The sequence below is a fragment of the Canis lupus genome, chromosome 10 (assembly GCF_011100685.1).
Source record: "Canis lupus familiaris isolate Mischka breed German Shepherd chromosome 10, alternate assembly UU_Cfam_GSD_1.0, whole genome shotgun sequence".
In the NCBI taxonomy this organism is placed as follows: domain Eukaryota; kingdom Metazoa; phylum Chordata; class Mammalia; order Carnivora; family Canidae; genus Canis; species Canis lupus.
In genome coordinates this window covers 34,785,840-34,802,216 of record NC_049231.1, presented here as the reverse complement: position 1 = coordinate 34,802,216, position 16,377 = coordinate 34,785,840, and the positions used below count along the sequence as shown (strand labels likewise).

General features: G+C 44.0%; 1 protein-coding gene and 1 long non-coding RNA gene across 5 annotated transcripts in view; one reads left to right on the top strand and one right to left on the bottom strand.

Annotated features, from left to right (window-relative positions):
- CHST11 (carbohydrate sulfotransferase 11) overlaps positions 1-16,377 on the top strand; it is a 259,633-nt gene that overhangs the window by 64,807 nt on the left and 178,449 nt on the right. The window contains exon 1 of one of the 4 annotated variants that reach the window (XM_038550821.1): positions 16,235-16,313. The exons of 2 other annotated variants lie outside the window; for them this stretch is intronic. In XM_038550821.1, the coding sequence (XP_038406749.1) occupies positions 16,277-16,313 (37 nt within the window). In that variant the 5' untranslated portion in view covers positions 16,235-16,276. Of the gene's footprint in view, positions 1-16,234; positions 16,314-16,377 lie in introns of those variants that run through there. One more of the 4 variants, XM_038550822.1, reaches the window with a different exon arrangement.
- Positions 13,459-16,157, bottom strand: LOC102151808. Its single transcript, XR_005365699.1, has 2 exons — positions 15,964-16,157; positions 13,459-13,788 (listed from the first exon to the last, which is right to left on the bottom strand). It is a non-coding gene; the product is annotated as an uncharacterized LOC102151808 (long non-coding RNA).

Below are 16,377 nucleotides of genomic sequence, written 5' to 3'. Positions count from 1 at the left end.
TGCAGGAAAAGTTGAGGAAAGGAAGGGAAAAAACTCTACCTATCTTTGTTTTGTTTTGAAAGATTTTATTTTTTTGAGAGAGAGAGAGAGCGAGATATTGAGAGAAAGCATGAGCAGGGGTGAGGAGGAGGGAGAGGGAAGAAGCAGACTCCCCACTGAGCAGGGAGCCCGATGCAGGACTTGATTCCAGGACCCCAAGATCATGACCTGAGCCCAAGGCAGATGCTTAGCTGACTGAACGAGCCAGGTGCCCCTCTACCTGTGAATGTAGGTTAAGAATTTGTTAGGTTTTGGGGATCCCTGGGTGGCCCAGTGGTTTAGCGCCTGCCTTTGGCCCAGGATATGATCCTGGAGTCCCAGGATCAAGTCCCGCATTGGGCTCCCTGCATGGAGCCTTCTTCTCCCTCTGCCTGTGTCTCTGCCTCTCTCTCTCTCTCTGTGTCTCTAATGAATAAATAAAATCTTTAAGAAAACAAATTTTGTTAGGTTTTATTTTACTTTATTATTTTGGGGGGGGCAGAGGAAGAAAATATTTTTTTTTCTTTTACATTTTTTAAAATTTAAATTCATTTTGTCAACATATAGTATAACATCCAGTGCTCATCCCATCAAGTGCCCTCCTCAGTGTCCGTCACCCAGTCACCCCATCCCCCCACCCACCTCCCCTTCTGCTGCCCTTTGTTTGTTTCTCAGAGTTAGGAGTCTCTCATGGTTTGTCTCCAGAAGAGAAAGAATCTTAAAGGAGGCTCCATGCTCCCCACATGGGGCTGGATCATGACCCTGAGATTGTGACCTGAGCTGAAGTCAGGAGTCTGATGCTGAACCAACTGAGCCACCCAGGGAACCCCCTTCCTTTTCTTTTTTAAAGTACTGTGTCAGAAAGTAACATTTTTCTCCTTGGAAGAATTGTTCTGAGTTTAGAGCCTTGCTTCTTTTCACTAAAGCATTTTTCTTTAAAGATTAAGGGCCATGGAGAAAAGGGATTCTGGAATCCCCAGAAACCATCATTGAATTCTTCATTTTCTCCCCCTCTCTCTCCTCCTTTCCTCCCCTCAATCCCTGTTGACACACTCAGAAATGTCTTAGGGATTCCTCTCCTTCACGTGGATCCTTCTGTTACGGTTCTAGTTCAGGCCCTCAGTCTCCGTTGCCAGGACAGGTGCAACAGTCTTGTGGTTTTCCTGCCTCCTGCCTCCCCCCTATCCCGTGTGGGTCCTCCCAGCCTAGATCTGGCCTGGTCACTGTCTTGGTTGTAGATAGGCAACAATGTAGTCAGTGGCAGGGAGTCAGCCTTTCTTGGCATGAGGTCCAAGGCCAGGTCATTAGTATGGTTGTCTGCTGACATATTAATCACATGTAGAATAACCAGCATGGGAACAGGTATTTATAATGATAGCTGAAGACATGGAAGCTAGAGAGATGAAGTAACTTTTTCTCAAAAGGAGTGAAATTGGAATTGGACTCTAGAACTGGTGCTCCTAGATGTCGTATCATGCATTGGGCTCATTTCTCTCTAGCCTTTTCCCTGGCTTCCAGTCCCACCAGTCCCCCATAGTTTGTTTTGTTGCCTTGAACAGCAAGCCCTGGAAGCTGCCCATGTCTCTGTGCCTGTGCTTTCTTTGTAAAGGTTGTATTTACTTATTTGTCAGAGAAAGAGACAGTGCACACGCACAAGCGGGGGCGAGTAGCAGACAAAAGGAGAAGCAGGGTCCCCACCAAGCAAGGAGCTTGATTCTGGGATCATGACCCGAGCTGAAGGCAGATGCTCAACCGACGAGCCACTCAGACGTCCCAAGTGCCTATACCTTCTTGCAGTTCCTCTGCCAAGACTGGTTTTCTTTTTTTTCTTAATTGAAGTACATTGACATACACTATTGGTTTCAAGTGTATAGTGTGGCAGTACTATGTTTATATACATTTTAGTGGTCACCACAAGGAGTCTAGTTATCCCTCACCTTTTTGGCAAAGTTTATTGCAAGGTTTAGTTCACAGCCTCCTCTATAAAGATTCCCCTTCTGTGTCCTTTTACATAAATGTGCAAAAGATGGCCACTCTATTGGCTCCCAGCTTTTTATTTCTTTGGTGCAAGCTAAAACCCTGTAGCTCAAAAACCTGGTGCCAAACTCATTTTTTAATGCATCTAATTATTTTAAAAATAGCCCAAACATACAGATTTTTAGCATCTAGGGCCTGCATGCTTTGCATATCCCGTGAAACTATACCCAGCATCTGTTGGTTATTGATTAAGATAGAGCCCTGTGGCTATAAGACCCCAAGCTGCTCCTGTCCTCCGGAGCTCTGGGACTCAGTTACTCCCCAATGCTGAGTGATATCACTTAGACCCTTCTCTCCTGTCTCCTCTCCCTGTAGGGAGATCCCTAGTTCTTGTCCCCTTCTGAATGGTGGACCCTGAGCAAAGCCCCAGGATGGTCTCTTGCAGTGAGGAACTTCTCTGACTCGTGAAGCCCTAAGTCCTCCCCACCCCAGGTCCCAATATTGCTTGCTGTGTGTCACTACCTCTCCTGGTCATATGTTTTTCCTTGACCAGTCCCCAAATCACTGGAAGTCTTATATCCCCAACAGATTCAATCATACTTTTATGAGTTCCCATCATATTTTGAACCTGCCTCCATTACTGTACTCATCATATCCTGCCATGGTGGCTGTGGATTTCATTGTCATCCTTTTTGGGTTACAGACCAAGAAATGAGGAGCCCTGAGTTCAGGAGAATGCAAAAAATTGAATAAACTCATGAACATGATCAAGCTTTCCCAGCATTATAGATTCATTTGCTTTTACACTTCATCTTGGTATCAAGTACCAAGTGTTGGTATATTGTGAAGTACTACGGAGAAGGTGTCATGTTAGCTTAACTGTCAGTTTAATTTTCTCTGATCTGGGGGGGAAAATAAGACCATTGGTAAGGTATTAGGCAGGGGGATTACTAAACTTTATAGCACTTTTCATGAAGCCTCATTTTGATGGTTGTATATGTCCCCTTGTGTATGACCCCTCGAATCTGCGCTTTCCAACAAAAATAGAATACATAGATAAATGCGAAGAGGGTTATTGGCATACAAAAGGATACATTTCCTTCCAAATTGTGCTCCCCTGAGACATGTAAGTAGTGGTTTGTAGGTTGTTAAGGCCCGGGCAGAATGGAAGCACATGAGCCAGTAGGAAATGCAGATCAATCAATAAGCAATGAAAAGAAAGCGCTCTTCTGAAACCGCCTTCTAGTCAGTGCATGTGCAGAGTGAGTCACATGCAACTTTTCCAGAATAAGTCTTTTTGATCGCTTATGCCCTGTTTTTATGTGTCTTCACTGGATTGGCCTGAAGCTGGCATTTCTTTCAAGAGAAACTAAACTTCCACCCCTCCCCCTCTTTTGAATAAGATTAAAGTTACCCCATAATGAAAAGAAGGTTTTGGGTTATTAGAGATGCTAGCTTTTTTTTTTTTTTTTTTTTTTTAATAGAAAGGGAAAGGTTTTCTTGGCAGAGTTCATTTTGAAGTGACTGAGCCTTTTTTTCCTTCAAGATTATTAATGTCCTAGTGATAGAAGTTTTAGGGCTACACTTATTCAGCACACCAACTTATTACATATTTCTGCAACGTGTTCAGTTTCTCAGTTCAGAATATTTTATTAAGGAAGAAGATGGCAAAATGAGTTATCAAGGACCGCTGCTTGTGTGTCACTTTTCTTTAATGCTGTAATAGACGTGATGCATGGAGACCTCACCCTCAGGGCTGTCTGTGGTTCCCTTGCAGCTCTCAAAATGTCACTTCTCAACTCTGAGAGCTGAGAGCAAGAACACAGTTCCAGTGGTAGTCTAACCAGGCGTTGGCCACCTGCCCCTTATGGTTCTGTGTAGTGATTTCCATTTTGCTGGACTTTCTGCTTAGCCCGAAGTGACAGACATTTATTTACTTATTTACTTATTTTAAAGGCTTTATATATTTATTCACGAGAGACACGCAGAGAAGCAGGCTCCCTTGCAGGGAGCCCGATGTGGGACTCGATCCCAGGACCCCGGGATCACGACCTGAGCCAAAGGCAGATGCTCAACTACTGAGCCACCCAGGCGTCCCCCGAAGTGACTTTTAAATTCATTTGTATAACATTAGAAACAGGTCTGAAGGTTCCCGGGTGGATGGATTTCAGCTGATCCCATTGAGGAAGTGAGAGAAGCTGCTGCCTCCTGAGTGTTTCCTTCCAGGAAGGAAGGATTCGGTGTGTGATCCCATATTGGCCGCATGTGGTTCCTGCTGGGAGAGATGCTCCCCCACCCCCACCCCCACCGCCCCCAAGCTCTGCTAATCTCCAATCTGCCAGGTTGCAGAACGTCATGCTTGTGTAGATTGATTTCTTGGGAGCTTGTTGTTTTGATTATTTTCATCTGCATACTGGTTTATGAAGCACCAGAACGTAGGGGCTAACATTTTTTATTTTATTTCATTAAGGAGCTTGATTATTTTTAGTTCACAGAAGCCAGGTTTCTGATTAGCTACACCACCCCATCTTCATTAGGCAATTTAAGATGGGAATTCTACATTTTTTAAAAAGTAGCTAATTATGGTAAGACCTGACACATTTGCATTTCTGTAAAACTGCTGCGGCAAAGATTCTGGGCTGGAAGACTACATCATACTGGGTTGTAAAATCAGTCCTGGTGGGAGCTGTTTCTTCTTGTCAGAGAATTTGTATGTGCGAAAAGATTGCACATTATTCCTTCTGATCCCCTCTTCAGAGGTCTCCCTGCCCTTTGGAGTCTGTAGGCTGAGTTGTGGTTCAGGGGCTCGTCCTGGAATGACAGAAAAGTCTAAGCACATCAGAGTCTGACACTGTCTCCTGTGCAGTTGGTGGCAGCTTGTCTTTGGGAGTGTCTGTCCTTGGTGCTCCATGGGTCATTCTGCACTGGGGTAGACTGTTTTTGCATAAGAGGGTCTTAATGTCTGGGTGTTCTAATCTGCTCATCTCGATGAGGTCTCCATGTCCTTAAACCTCAGGGCCACATCTCACACTGACTCTTTGACTATGCTGCATTCCAGAAGCAATGTGGAATGTTGCTTACCTCAAGGAACATAAACCTTACATTGTGGCATGGAGGCATTTGAAAACATCTCCTCTGCTCTTGCCAAGGTGGCTCAGTGTCTACTAAAATTAAATCCATATGGGTACACCAAGCAGATGGGGAGGGCTAGGGGGCGGGTGGGGAAAAGTACACTGCCTTATGTGTTTGTGATGACATTCATTTAACCAGAGGTAACCTCAGAGTTATAAACCAGGGCATTATTTCCTAAAACAGGATCGTGGATTCATTTGTGGTGCTTTAGAAAATTTAATTTATATATGTATTTATACATAGGTGCATGAAAGAGATCATAGCTCTGGATTCAATGTGAAGAGACCTGTATACAGTTAGATTGTGAAGGACAATCCTTTTTACTATATTACATTAACTTTCCTTTATGACATCTGTTAGTTCAGCTATCTTCATCGGCGGGTCGCAACGTATAGAGGGGATGTGTATTAGGAGTGGGGGAGAGACTAATTTGATAAAGCATATCTGTTCAATTGGTTATTTTTTTTTCTATATATAAAATGCCAAGAGTAAAGCTGGCCAAGTCTTCTGGCCGAGCCAGGAACATGATGGATGGACCGAGAAGCCATCTTAGGAACATGGGTTCAGAAAGGCTGAGAAATGATGTCTTGGAGTTCATGAAGAATGTTAGTACTTCTTATACCCTTTCAGGGCAGAGTAAGACCACTTAATTTAAGTCTGGAGTTGGTGTCCCTAAACCCAGGATGGAAGTCTAATGAAGCCAGCCTCCCCTTCAGATAGAACTGACCCAGAGTTGATGGTCCTTATTGCTCAGTGAGGACTTCTACTCAGTGTGTGTCTGAGGACCAGTGGCATCAGCATTACCACTGTTAGATTTTAGAAATGTAGAATCTCAGGCCTTGCCTGCCCATGAAATGTCCTTATATAAACTACCCCTGCCCTTGTTTCACTCTTTGTCAGGTTACCCACAATAGCCCTGTGATACCACAGGTAGATGAGAAGCCCAGGTTCTGGATCATGTCAATTGCTCTCATCTTTTTTCTTTAATTAATTAATTAATTAATTTTAAAATTAATTAATTTGATGGGAGTAGGGAGGGGCAGAGGGAGAGGGAGAGAAATCCTTAAGCAGACTCCCTGCTGAGTGGGGAGCCTGATGAGGGGCTCCATTCCAGGACACAAATCACGACTTGAGCCGAAATCAAGAGTGGGTTGCTCAAGGACTGAGCCACTCAGGTACCCCCAACTGCGCTCTGCTGCTTGACAGTTACTTCGTACCTCCACATCTTGCTTTCTTCATCTGGAAAGTAGAGATAACAGCAACCACTTCCCAGAGATTTTTCAAGCATTAAGTACAGAGTATTTCTAAAGTACTCATCCAAGAACCAAGCCAGTAGTATCTGGTGGGTATTCATGTGATGGTGACGATTTGGTGTCATATTTCCCCTGTTGATTCTGTGTGCCTTTGAAAGAGGCTTCAGGTCTGGTTCATCTTTGCTTTCTCCCAACCCCTGCCCCTTCTCTGTGCCTAGAATGTGTTGATGGCTGAGGCACTTGCTGTCCAGCACCAGTGTCTGTAGCTTAAAATCCCTGATCTTTGGAAAGTTCAGTTTGAGTCAGAGGCAGCAGTCCCAAGAGCCTTAGCTTTATAGGGAAGTGTTCTAGAAGGCTATTAGAACAGTGCTCCTGGGATCCCTGGGTGGCGCAGCGGTTTAGCGCCTGCCTTTGGCCCAGGGCGCGATCCTGGAGACCCGGGATCGAATCCCACGTCGGGCTCCCGGTGCATGGAGCCTGCTTCTCCCTCTGCCTATGTCTCTCTCTCTCTCTCTCTCTGTGTGTGACTATCATAAATAAATAAAAATTAAAAAAAAAAAAAAAAAGAAGAGTGCTCCTTTGCTGTCAGGTTCAAGCAAGTCCAGACTGTTCTTTGGCTATACACCATATAGCACACAGGTGTGCAGAGAGAAAAGGAGTAGTGTTCTAGAGAGAACACTGAGAGAACGCCAGCTCACAGCTTCCATCATTGTGTCACTTTGGAATGAGACAGAGAAAGAAGAGCTCAGATACATTTTATTTACTTATTTGAAAAAAGATTTATTTATTTATTTTAAAGAGGGAGATAGATCAAGCATAGGTGAGTAGGGGGAGTGGGAATGGGAGAAAATCTTCAAGCAGCCTCCCTGCCTACCGGGGATCCTGTCTCAGGGCTCGATCTCAAGATCTATGAGATCACATCCTGAGCTGAAACCAAGAGTTAGAAGGTCAGTCGACTGAGCCACCTAGGTGCCCTCAAATACATTTTAAATTTGTTTAAATTGTCCCCCAGTTAGGAGGATGTCATCTTGGATTAGAGTGTGGTTGTGAGATGCAAAAGATCTAAAACAGCAAATCCTAGGGCTGTGGGCTGGGCTTGTCAGTGGACCCAGCCAATTAGGGGGCTTTAGCCACACCGTTGATCTTGAGATAGCTACAGGGGTTTTCCATCCTGTTAGGGGACAACCATAAGGCCAAGCAATTAACTGGGTGGGCGCTGAGGTCCGACCTGGGTTGAAATCTCTGCCATGTCTTCTCCTAGCAGCCAGATGATGGGTGAGTTATCAAACCTCATTGAATCATGCCACTCACGAGAAATCTGTAGATGAATTTCTGCCTGGCCTGGTCCCTGAGGTTTTTGAGGTGGCTATTTGGTAGAAATTTTAAAAATCCTTTTAATGCTTTCTAAGTTTTAGAATAGATTTAGATTTAGGGAAAAGTTAGTATAGATAGTAGAACTCATACCCAGTTCCCATGTACCCTGGTTTCCCTATCATTAACATCTTATGCGAGCGTGGTACATTTGTCATAACCAATGGACTGATATTGGTACGTTATTACTAACTCAAGTCCATATTTTATTTAGATTTCCTTAGTGTTTAACCTCTTGTTCTTTTCCTGGACCAAGATCCCACCCAGGACACCACGTTATTCAGCTGTCATGTCTCCTCAGGCATGTGGCTGTGTTAGTTCTTCAAACGTTTCTTGTTTTTGGTGATCATGGCTATTTTGAAGAGTACTGGTTAGGTTTTCTTATAGACTTTTCCTCCATTGGGATTCATCTGAGGTTTTTCTCATGAATTGACTGGGGTTTGGGGATTTGAAGAGAAAGGCCATGGTAGAGTGCTGTTGGTGTCACATCATATCAAGGGTGCATACTTTCAGCAAGACTTGTCACCTTTGATGGGGTTTTGATCACCTGATGGAGGTAGTGTTTGTGGTTTCTCCATTGTAAAATTGCCACCTTCCCACGACTTTCCATACTGTGCCTTGGGAGGAAGTCGTTATCTGTAGTATTTTGTTAGGTGTTCAAGAAAATTAAAAAAATTTTTTTGATCATACCATTATTCAGCACTTTCTATATACCTTGCATCTTATTAAAATTCCATTTCTTTCTTTCTTTTTTAAAAAGTAATCTCTGCACCCATTGTGGGGCTTGAACTCAGGACCCCAAGATCAAGTCTTATGCTCCACCAACTGAGCCAGCCAGATACCCCCAAATCTATTCCATTTCTTTCCACCACTTCTTATTTTTTCTTCATGGCTTGTTTGTATAAACAGTTGGCCAAAGGCCAGTTGGCCAAACTGTTTGACATTGTGATCAGCTCCCCAGTTTCCAATCCATACCCTAATTCAGTATTCCATCATTCATCATTGGGAAGCATTCACCGTGCATAGTTTAAGAAGTGCTGAGTTTTGATTAAGGCCTAGCTAGGAAGTTCAAGTATGAATAGCAAAAGCTCACTCCTATACACATGTACTTCTCATGTGCTGGATGCAGTGTTAGCACTAAACATATTTCATCCACATAGGAATTCTATAAGGCAGCTTCTGCTATTGTGTTCATTTTACAGATGAAGAAACTGAGGGATGGAGAATTGCAGTACACAGGGAAGTGTTGCCCAAGGTTACACAGCTAGTAAGTTGCAGAGCTGGGCAGTAGGATTTAGAAAGCAAAAAGTTATCTGAATGTTTGCTAACCATTCTTCCCTGCTACCCAGCTAGCTATCACTTTCTTTCTGTGATAGCAGAGAATCCAGGCTTTGGCACACCGTGATTTGGTTATGACCGTGCTTATTCCTGGCTCCAGCACCAAGCTGCTGTGTGACCTTGGGCAATTTATTTCCCTTCTCTGTCTCTGCATTCATAAAAATATGGAAAAATAATATTTGTACCTCCCTGGAAGGTTTTGCTAAGATAATTGCATCACACCTAATATTTATCATATATTACAGATGAAACTGCCATACTTTCTGAATTAAAAGTAGGGACACATGAATGAAAAACTGTATTAGGATGGGGGCCATAAGATGAAATATTTCAAATAGGGCTTGTCTCCTAAAAGTGGGATGGCTGTGCAGAGTGGAATTATTAGATGCTCAGAAAGCTGATGGAGGTGTGAGGGATAGAGAGACCCAGGACAAGTCAGGACCTCACAAACTGCCAGTCACAGTGGCAGAATATTAAGAGACTTCGGTAACCTTTTCAGACTTTTAACGGTTACCTAAATATCAGAATGAAAGTGCTAAATAACATGAATAAATAAAGCGTGCCATTGAATTGACCTATGTTTTTAAATTTATTATAACTTAGGATCCATAAGAAGAACATAGGTAGCATCTCCAATTTAGGGGAAGTCACCATTTTTAGCTAAGAACCATCAATCCTAGACTTTTTAATTTTTGCTTCACTTCTATCAATAGCTCTGGCAGGCAGCTTTTCGGGGAGAGCCATATTTTCACAAAGAAGAATAAAAGAGAGTGTGTGTGAGTGGGGGGGGGCAGAAACCCCAAGACACTGGGCCATATAGGGCAGGTCTCTGGTGACCTGAGGCCACTCTTCTCTCCTCCCCTTCTCTCGCTGGGGGCTCTTGACTCAAATTCATGCCTCAGCAAAATCAGAAGCGATTGACACATGTCAAGGGCCTGTGGGGAGAGTTGCAAATGGGTAAAACCACAGCATTCCATCTGGGAACGCAGAGGTTCCATCCTCTCTAATTACAAAGCTAATGAGCATTGGAGACAAGGGCTCCAGGTGGCCTGCAGTGAGCCAGCAAGAATTTCGATGCCCTCATATGGCACACATTTTCATTCTGGAAGCATAGTGTTAGCGAATCGTGCGTGTGTGTGTGTGTGTGTGTGTGTGTGTGGAATTGAAGGAGTAGAGTAGACACTGAGCTTTTCTGTAAGATTTTGCTCCCTGGGTTAAGGTTGAGGTCAAGTCAGAAAAATACTTCTTCATCTCTGGGACTGTTGTTTGTTTTAAACACAGACACAGACTAAGATACACACTTTCAGAGTTTTCATCTGCCCTGGTCATGCTGGCCTCTTTTGGTGATTAACTGGCAGTCTTTGGCTTTGCTCTGGAGGTGCTAATACCCTTGATGGTGACCTGCAAGGAGTGGCATCAGCCTACAGAATGACTCATCATGTGTTTGAGAAGTTCACATCTTAAATGACAATCTGCCTTAACCTCTCTTTTGGAGGGTTTTTTTCTTGGTGCTCATAAGGCCCTTTTCTCTAAAAGTGCTCCGTGTTCGGCTTGCCTGTAGGCTCTGTACAATTCTTTCTTTTCACTAAAACAAAAATAACGAGTGTTCTCTTTTTATTTCCTTAAACCTCTTTGTCTGACATTTACGAAGTGGTTCTCTCTAACATTCTAAAAATTTCCACGGTGGCCTAGTGGGTGTGTGCTGAAATAGAATTTTGGCCATTGCCTCTTCCTTTCAGATGCCCCCTGTTGAGGATGGGCTATTTCCTCTGAGTACTGTTTTACAGACACCTTTGTTCTTTGCTTCATTTCGTGGGGGACTTGGGAAAAGAGTTGAGTAAAGGGCACTGGAAGTTATTTCAGGACAGCTAATCTGGAGGGGAAGAACTATTTTGGGAGTAAAGATAATCAGATGCCCTGTGGGTTTACTGTTAAGTAATAACTGGATAGTCATATCATCACATTTCCCTTCTAGCAACTTTCGTGTCTGTTAATTCTGTTTGAGCATCTTGGATGTGAAGGATCAAATTGGGATTAACAAATAACTTCATCTTCCCTTAAGATGAAGAGTACGAAGTGCTTTTGAAATAGTAGCATAGAACATTGTGGAGAACACACTAACATTTGTTTTAAAGATAATCCACATGCAGCTGCCATGGAAAACAGTATGGCGGATCCTCAGAACTCACACGTAGACTTAACCGTAGTGGAACCGGCAGTTCCGCTTCTGGGTATGTACCCCTCAAAGACAGAAAGTGGGCACTTGAACAGATATTTATACCTTCACATTCATAGCAGCATTATTCACAATCACCAAAAAGTAGAAACAGCCCAGATGTCCATCAAGAAATGACTAGATAAACACAAGGTGGTTATAAACAAAGGTGGAATATTATCCAGCCTTAAAAATGGAAAGAAATTCTTTTTTTAATGTTATTTTAAGTAATCTTTTAAAAAAATATTTTATTTATTTATTCATGAGAGACACACAGAGGGAGGCAGGGACACACAGGCAGAGGGAGAAGCAGGATCCCTGTGGGGAGCCCAATGTGTGGGACTCAATCCTAGGATCCCGGGATCACGACCAGAGCTGAAGGCAGATGCTCGACCACTGAGCCAGGCACCCCATTTTTAAGTAAGCTCTACATGCAATAGGGCCTAGAACCCACAACCCCAACACTAAGAGTTGCATGTTCTACTGACTGAGCCAGCCAGATGTCTCCAAAGGACGGAGATTGGGACATGAAGAGTGTAGCGTGGATGAACCTTGAAGACATTATGATAAATGAAACCCAAGTCACAAAAGGACAAATACTGTATATTTCCCCTTATGTGCAATACCTAGGGGGGTGTAGCTTCCTCAAGCTTCCTCAAGACAGCAGGTAGAATGGTAGTTTCCAGGGGCTAAGGGAGGTGGAAGGGGAAATGAGTGTTTAATGGATATGGAGTTTCAGGTTGGGGAGGTGAAAAAGTTCTGGAAATGAATGGTGGTGGTGGTTGCATGGTAGGTAAATATTTAATGCTCTGAACCATATGCTTGAAAATGGTGAAAATGGTCAAATTTATGTTAGGTGTGTTTTACCACAATATATGCAGAGCTAATCCACATATACCAACACATGCACCACAGGCCTGTATTAGCACAGAGCCTGTCCATAGAGACACACAAGAGCTGGTATCAGCGAGGACGTAGGGGCCCAGCGCCCAGTGTATGTTCTTTGAGTATCTGTGGAGAGACTGTGGCTGCATCAGGGAGCTTGGGGGAGAGAAGAGAAAGCATATTTTCACGGTATGTAACCTTTCCTGCCTTTGAGGAGGTTTTTTTTGGGTACTTTTGTGGCTTCATTCAAAAAATAAATTCAACTCTTCAGATCCAGTGGCAGGGAAGGGAGTAATGGGAGATGGAAGTTCCCTTGAGAACATTTCAGACCCCAGAAGGATTGCGGCCCTGCAGAAAGTTGAGGCTGGCGTTGTCTCTGAGGGGTCCTCATCAACAAAGCAGGGTTGGCTGGATAGGGGAAGGGAACATATGATGTGTTTCCAGCTTTTACATGAGCAGGACAGGTATTTTTGTCAGCACGTCCTATTTTGTATTTCCTTTGTGAATGGGAGAAGAGGAGGTCTTGTCTTTTCTTTCATTTTTCTTTTCTTTTTTTAAGATTTATTTATTTATTTGAGAGAGAGTGTATGTGAGTTGGGGGAGAGGTAGAGGGAGGGAGAAGGATAAGCAGACTCTGCGCTGACATGGGTCCCACTTGGGTCTCAGATCTCAGAACCCTGAACTCATGACTTGAGCTGAAACCAAGAGTCAGATGCTTCACCGACTGAGCCACTCGGGTGCTCTGGGAGTGGTGATCTTTTGTAAGCTTAACTGCCTTTAAAATTGTTCTTCTGAGACGCCTGGGTGGCTCAGTGGTCGAGCATCTGCTTTCGGCTCAGAGACACAGAGAGAAAGGCAGAGACACAGGCAGAGGGAGAAGCAGGCTCCTTGTGGGGAGCCCGATGTGAGACTTGATCCCGGGACCTCGGGATCATGCCCTGAGCCAAAGGCAGACACTTAACTGTAGAGCCACTGAGGTGCCTCACGTACAGTAAACGTCAATTGGGTGGTCATTGGTCTTCCCACAGCAACTATGTGGTTAGACATGTGCTGTCATTTTGCCTGAGGCTGAAAAACAGGGACGCATGGTTCTGAGATCCAACAGGTGTGGTGTCCTTGTCCTGAGAGGTGGGAGGCTCCCAGGAGGGGTACGCAGTAGTCCTTTTTGCTTGGATTATCTCCGTAGAAGGCAGGAATCCCCCAGAATTATTGGGCCAGATCCTGGCAGAGCTTCCTTGCTGTTGCCCTGCAGAGTGAAAGAGAGAAAAGGACTCACAGAAGGTTTTATTATAAAACTTTAAAGAAATGATGAATTCATTGCCTTCTCAGCTTCTCTGTCATGGTGCTCCTTCAAGGGCTGTGGGTGACTGAATGGCCTCTCCAGGGCAGGGGGCTCTCTGCCCTGCTGAACTCGGGCCCTGTGACCCTTGCAGCCCATCCAGCCTTCTAGCATTCTTTTGCGGGGCCTGTCCACGTTCCCTTCGGAGAACCAATGCACACCGTGCTGCTGAGGAATGGAGTGGAAGAAAGTATGCGGGAGTCAGGTTGTTGAGAATAACTGGGCACATGGCTTGGTTGATTGGTTGAATATCCAAAAATCTGCGCTTAAATATAGAACAAAATATATATGAAGATACTTGATCTGTTCTTTCTTTCTTGCTTGCTTTCTTGCTTTTCTTGCCTGCCTTCCTTCCTTCCTTCCTTCCTTCCTTCCTTCCTTCCTTCCTTCCTTCCTTCCTTCCCTCCTTCCTTCCTTCCTTCCTTTCGAGGGAAACTAATATTTATTGAATGGAAACTCTATCTCCTAAATATATTACTTTCTGTAGTTCATGCAAGATCTGGTGAGGCAGATAATCGAAATAACAAAGTAACGTGAATTACAAACAGCTGTGTCAGGCTCTCTTCTGAGCATTCTATGTGTAAAATTTACAGATTTACGCCTCTTACTAATGCTCTGAAGGGAGCTAGAAGAACTCGGGATGCTGAGAGGCAAAAGTTAAGAAAGTCACCCAAGATCATACGTGTTAGTGACAGAGGCAGGATTCCATGCTGGCTGTTCTGGCTGCAGAGCCCCAGCATGCAGTTCCCCATTGCACTGGACATGAGGAGCTGTGCTGTGTTTTGCCCAAGGTCATAGAATCCTAAATGACCAATTGTATTTCTCAACAATTCCCTTTTTTCAGGGACAGTAAGAGGTTTAGCTTTCCTTCCCAAATTGTTCTTCGCTAGTATATCAGAGGTACTCTGAGCAAACCATTTAGAAAGCTCTGGGATTGGATCCAACAGATTGAAAACACAATTGAAATGGAGTCCCACAAAGGTGTGTGTGCAGCCCTCCGGTAATCTTTCTTTCCAGGGTGGGGTGGGATGGGAGAGGGGTTCCTTCATGTCAGTCTCCTACAGGTTCCTGCAGCCACTTGGTCTTTCCATCTCCTTTTCTCTTTAGGACAGAATAAAGCAAAGGAAAACAGAAAGTCCAGGTAGCAGACCTAAACTTGCCATGACAAATACAGCCCCAGGCTGTGACTTTTGGAACGGTGTCCTCCACAGCACTTAGTTAAGTGGTACTTAGATTTCCAAACCAGATGACTTTCTTTTGCAGAGCAGGTTCTGATTCTGGCATATGTCATAGAGACACCAGAGAACCCAGTAGAGAACTTATATTTTCTATTTAAAAAATTATTAATAATAGAGTAGTCAAGTCTTTTGGCCACCCTAGCAAATAGTAATGTTTTTCTTCTTGGTGCCTCTAGTGGGGATACCAGCATTTTGCGGTGGGGATGCCAGTTGGGGTTGGAACTTGCTGTGATGGGAAAGTAATTGGGAGGGTCCAGATCATAAGATCTTCCCATGCAGTGGGCACAGTACAAAGGAAATCAGCGCCAGAAAGGGGGGTGTGCAGTTAACAGGCAATAGGCCAAGAAGATCGTCTGATTCCCAACAGGATTGGAGTCTCCAGGTTTTCAAGTGGGTAATTGGAACAGGAAGGTGCCAAATGCAGGCCTGCTGGCACCAGGAGTGGCAGGGTTTTCCATTCAGGTTGGATAGTCTTAGGGCTGAGATGGGTGCATGTCAGTTAACAAATCCAAGCACCTGATACTTTGCCCATGATTGGGGGAAGGGGTCATAGAAGAATGAACAAAAAGGATTTTCATTTCTGAGCAACAAAAAGTCTTGGGTATGAGGTGGATGCACGTGACGGTGGAGGGTAGTACGAAGTAGTGTAATGAAGCAGTGGATGGTGTGGTTTTGTTCTCCAGAGCTCGCATCTCTCATTATGGTATATCTGACATAGTGCACGTGCTCTCTGGAGTCAGAATGCTTGGATTTATATTCTGGCTGTGTGGCCTTGAGCAAATTATTTAATCTCTTTGGCCTCGGTATCCCTATTTGTAAAACGAGAATTGCTATAGGAGCCACCTCATGAATTTGTTAGGAGGATTAAATGATTTTCTTCCTAGATAAAAAGAAAAAGTCCTTGTCCCTGCTTCTTGCTTTTGAAAGCAGTCTTGATACCTAGAACTGCAGCAGTTCTCTTGTACACATGAGACCATAGGCATGAGGAGAAAAGTCAATATGCAAAGAGTGGCTGACAAGGATGTTTGGGATCCTTGACTCACTGCCAGGTGGCCAGACTACTGCCTCCCTCCAGACTTTCTTAAGTGAACCATTGCTGGTTGGGTTTTCTTTTACTTGCCGCCAAATGTATCCTCACAGATACAAGTTTATTGCTAGACTATAAAATCATTGAAGGTTGGGCAGTGATTTACTCACCTTGGAGTTCTCAAGGAGAACCCAGCGTAATGTCCTGCATACAGTAGGTACTCACTGGTTGTAATAGGGAGATGGATGGTTGGAAAGAAAGGAAGGAGGAAGAGAGGCATGCTGGTGAGTATTTAACTATTAGCTCTTGGGGGGCAAAAGAGTCCTGAGCTATAGCATTTGCCAGTTTCCATGGCGTAAATATCCCCTTCATGGCTGATTTCAAATTACCATTGTGATGTCACTGAACTCATTATTGGGAAGAGATGCATATAATCAACTCTTATGAGTAAGTCCAAACCAGCCTTGGCTCACCACTGGAGGGATGCAAGGAAATAAGGAGAGAGGAAAGGAAAGAAAAGGTTCTGTTAAAATTAATAGTAGTAATAACAATAGTAGCAGTAATAAAATTTATTGAGGGCTTAC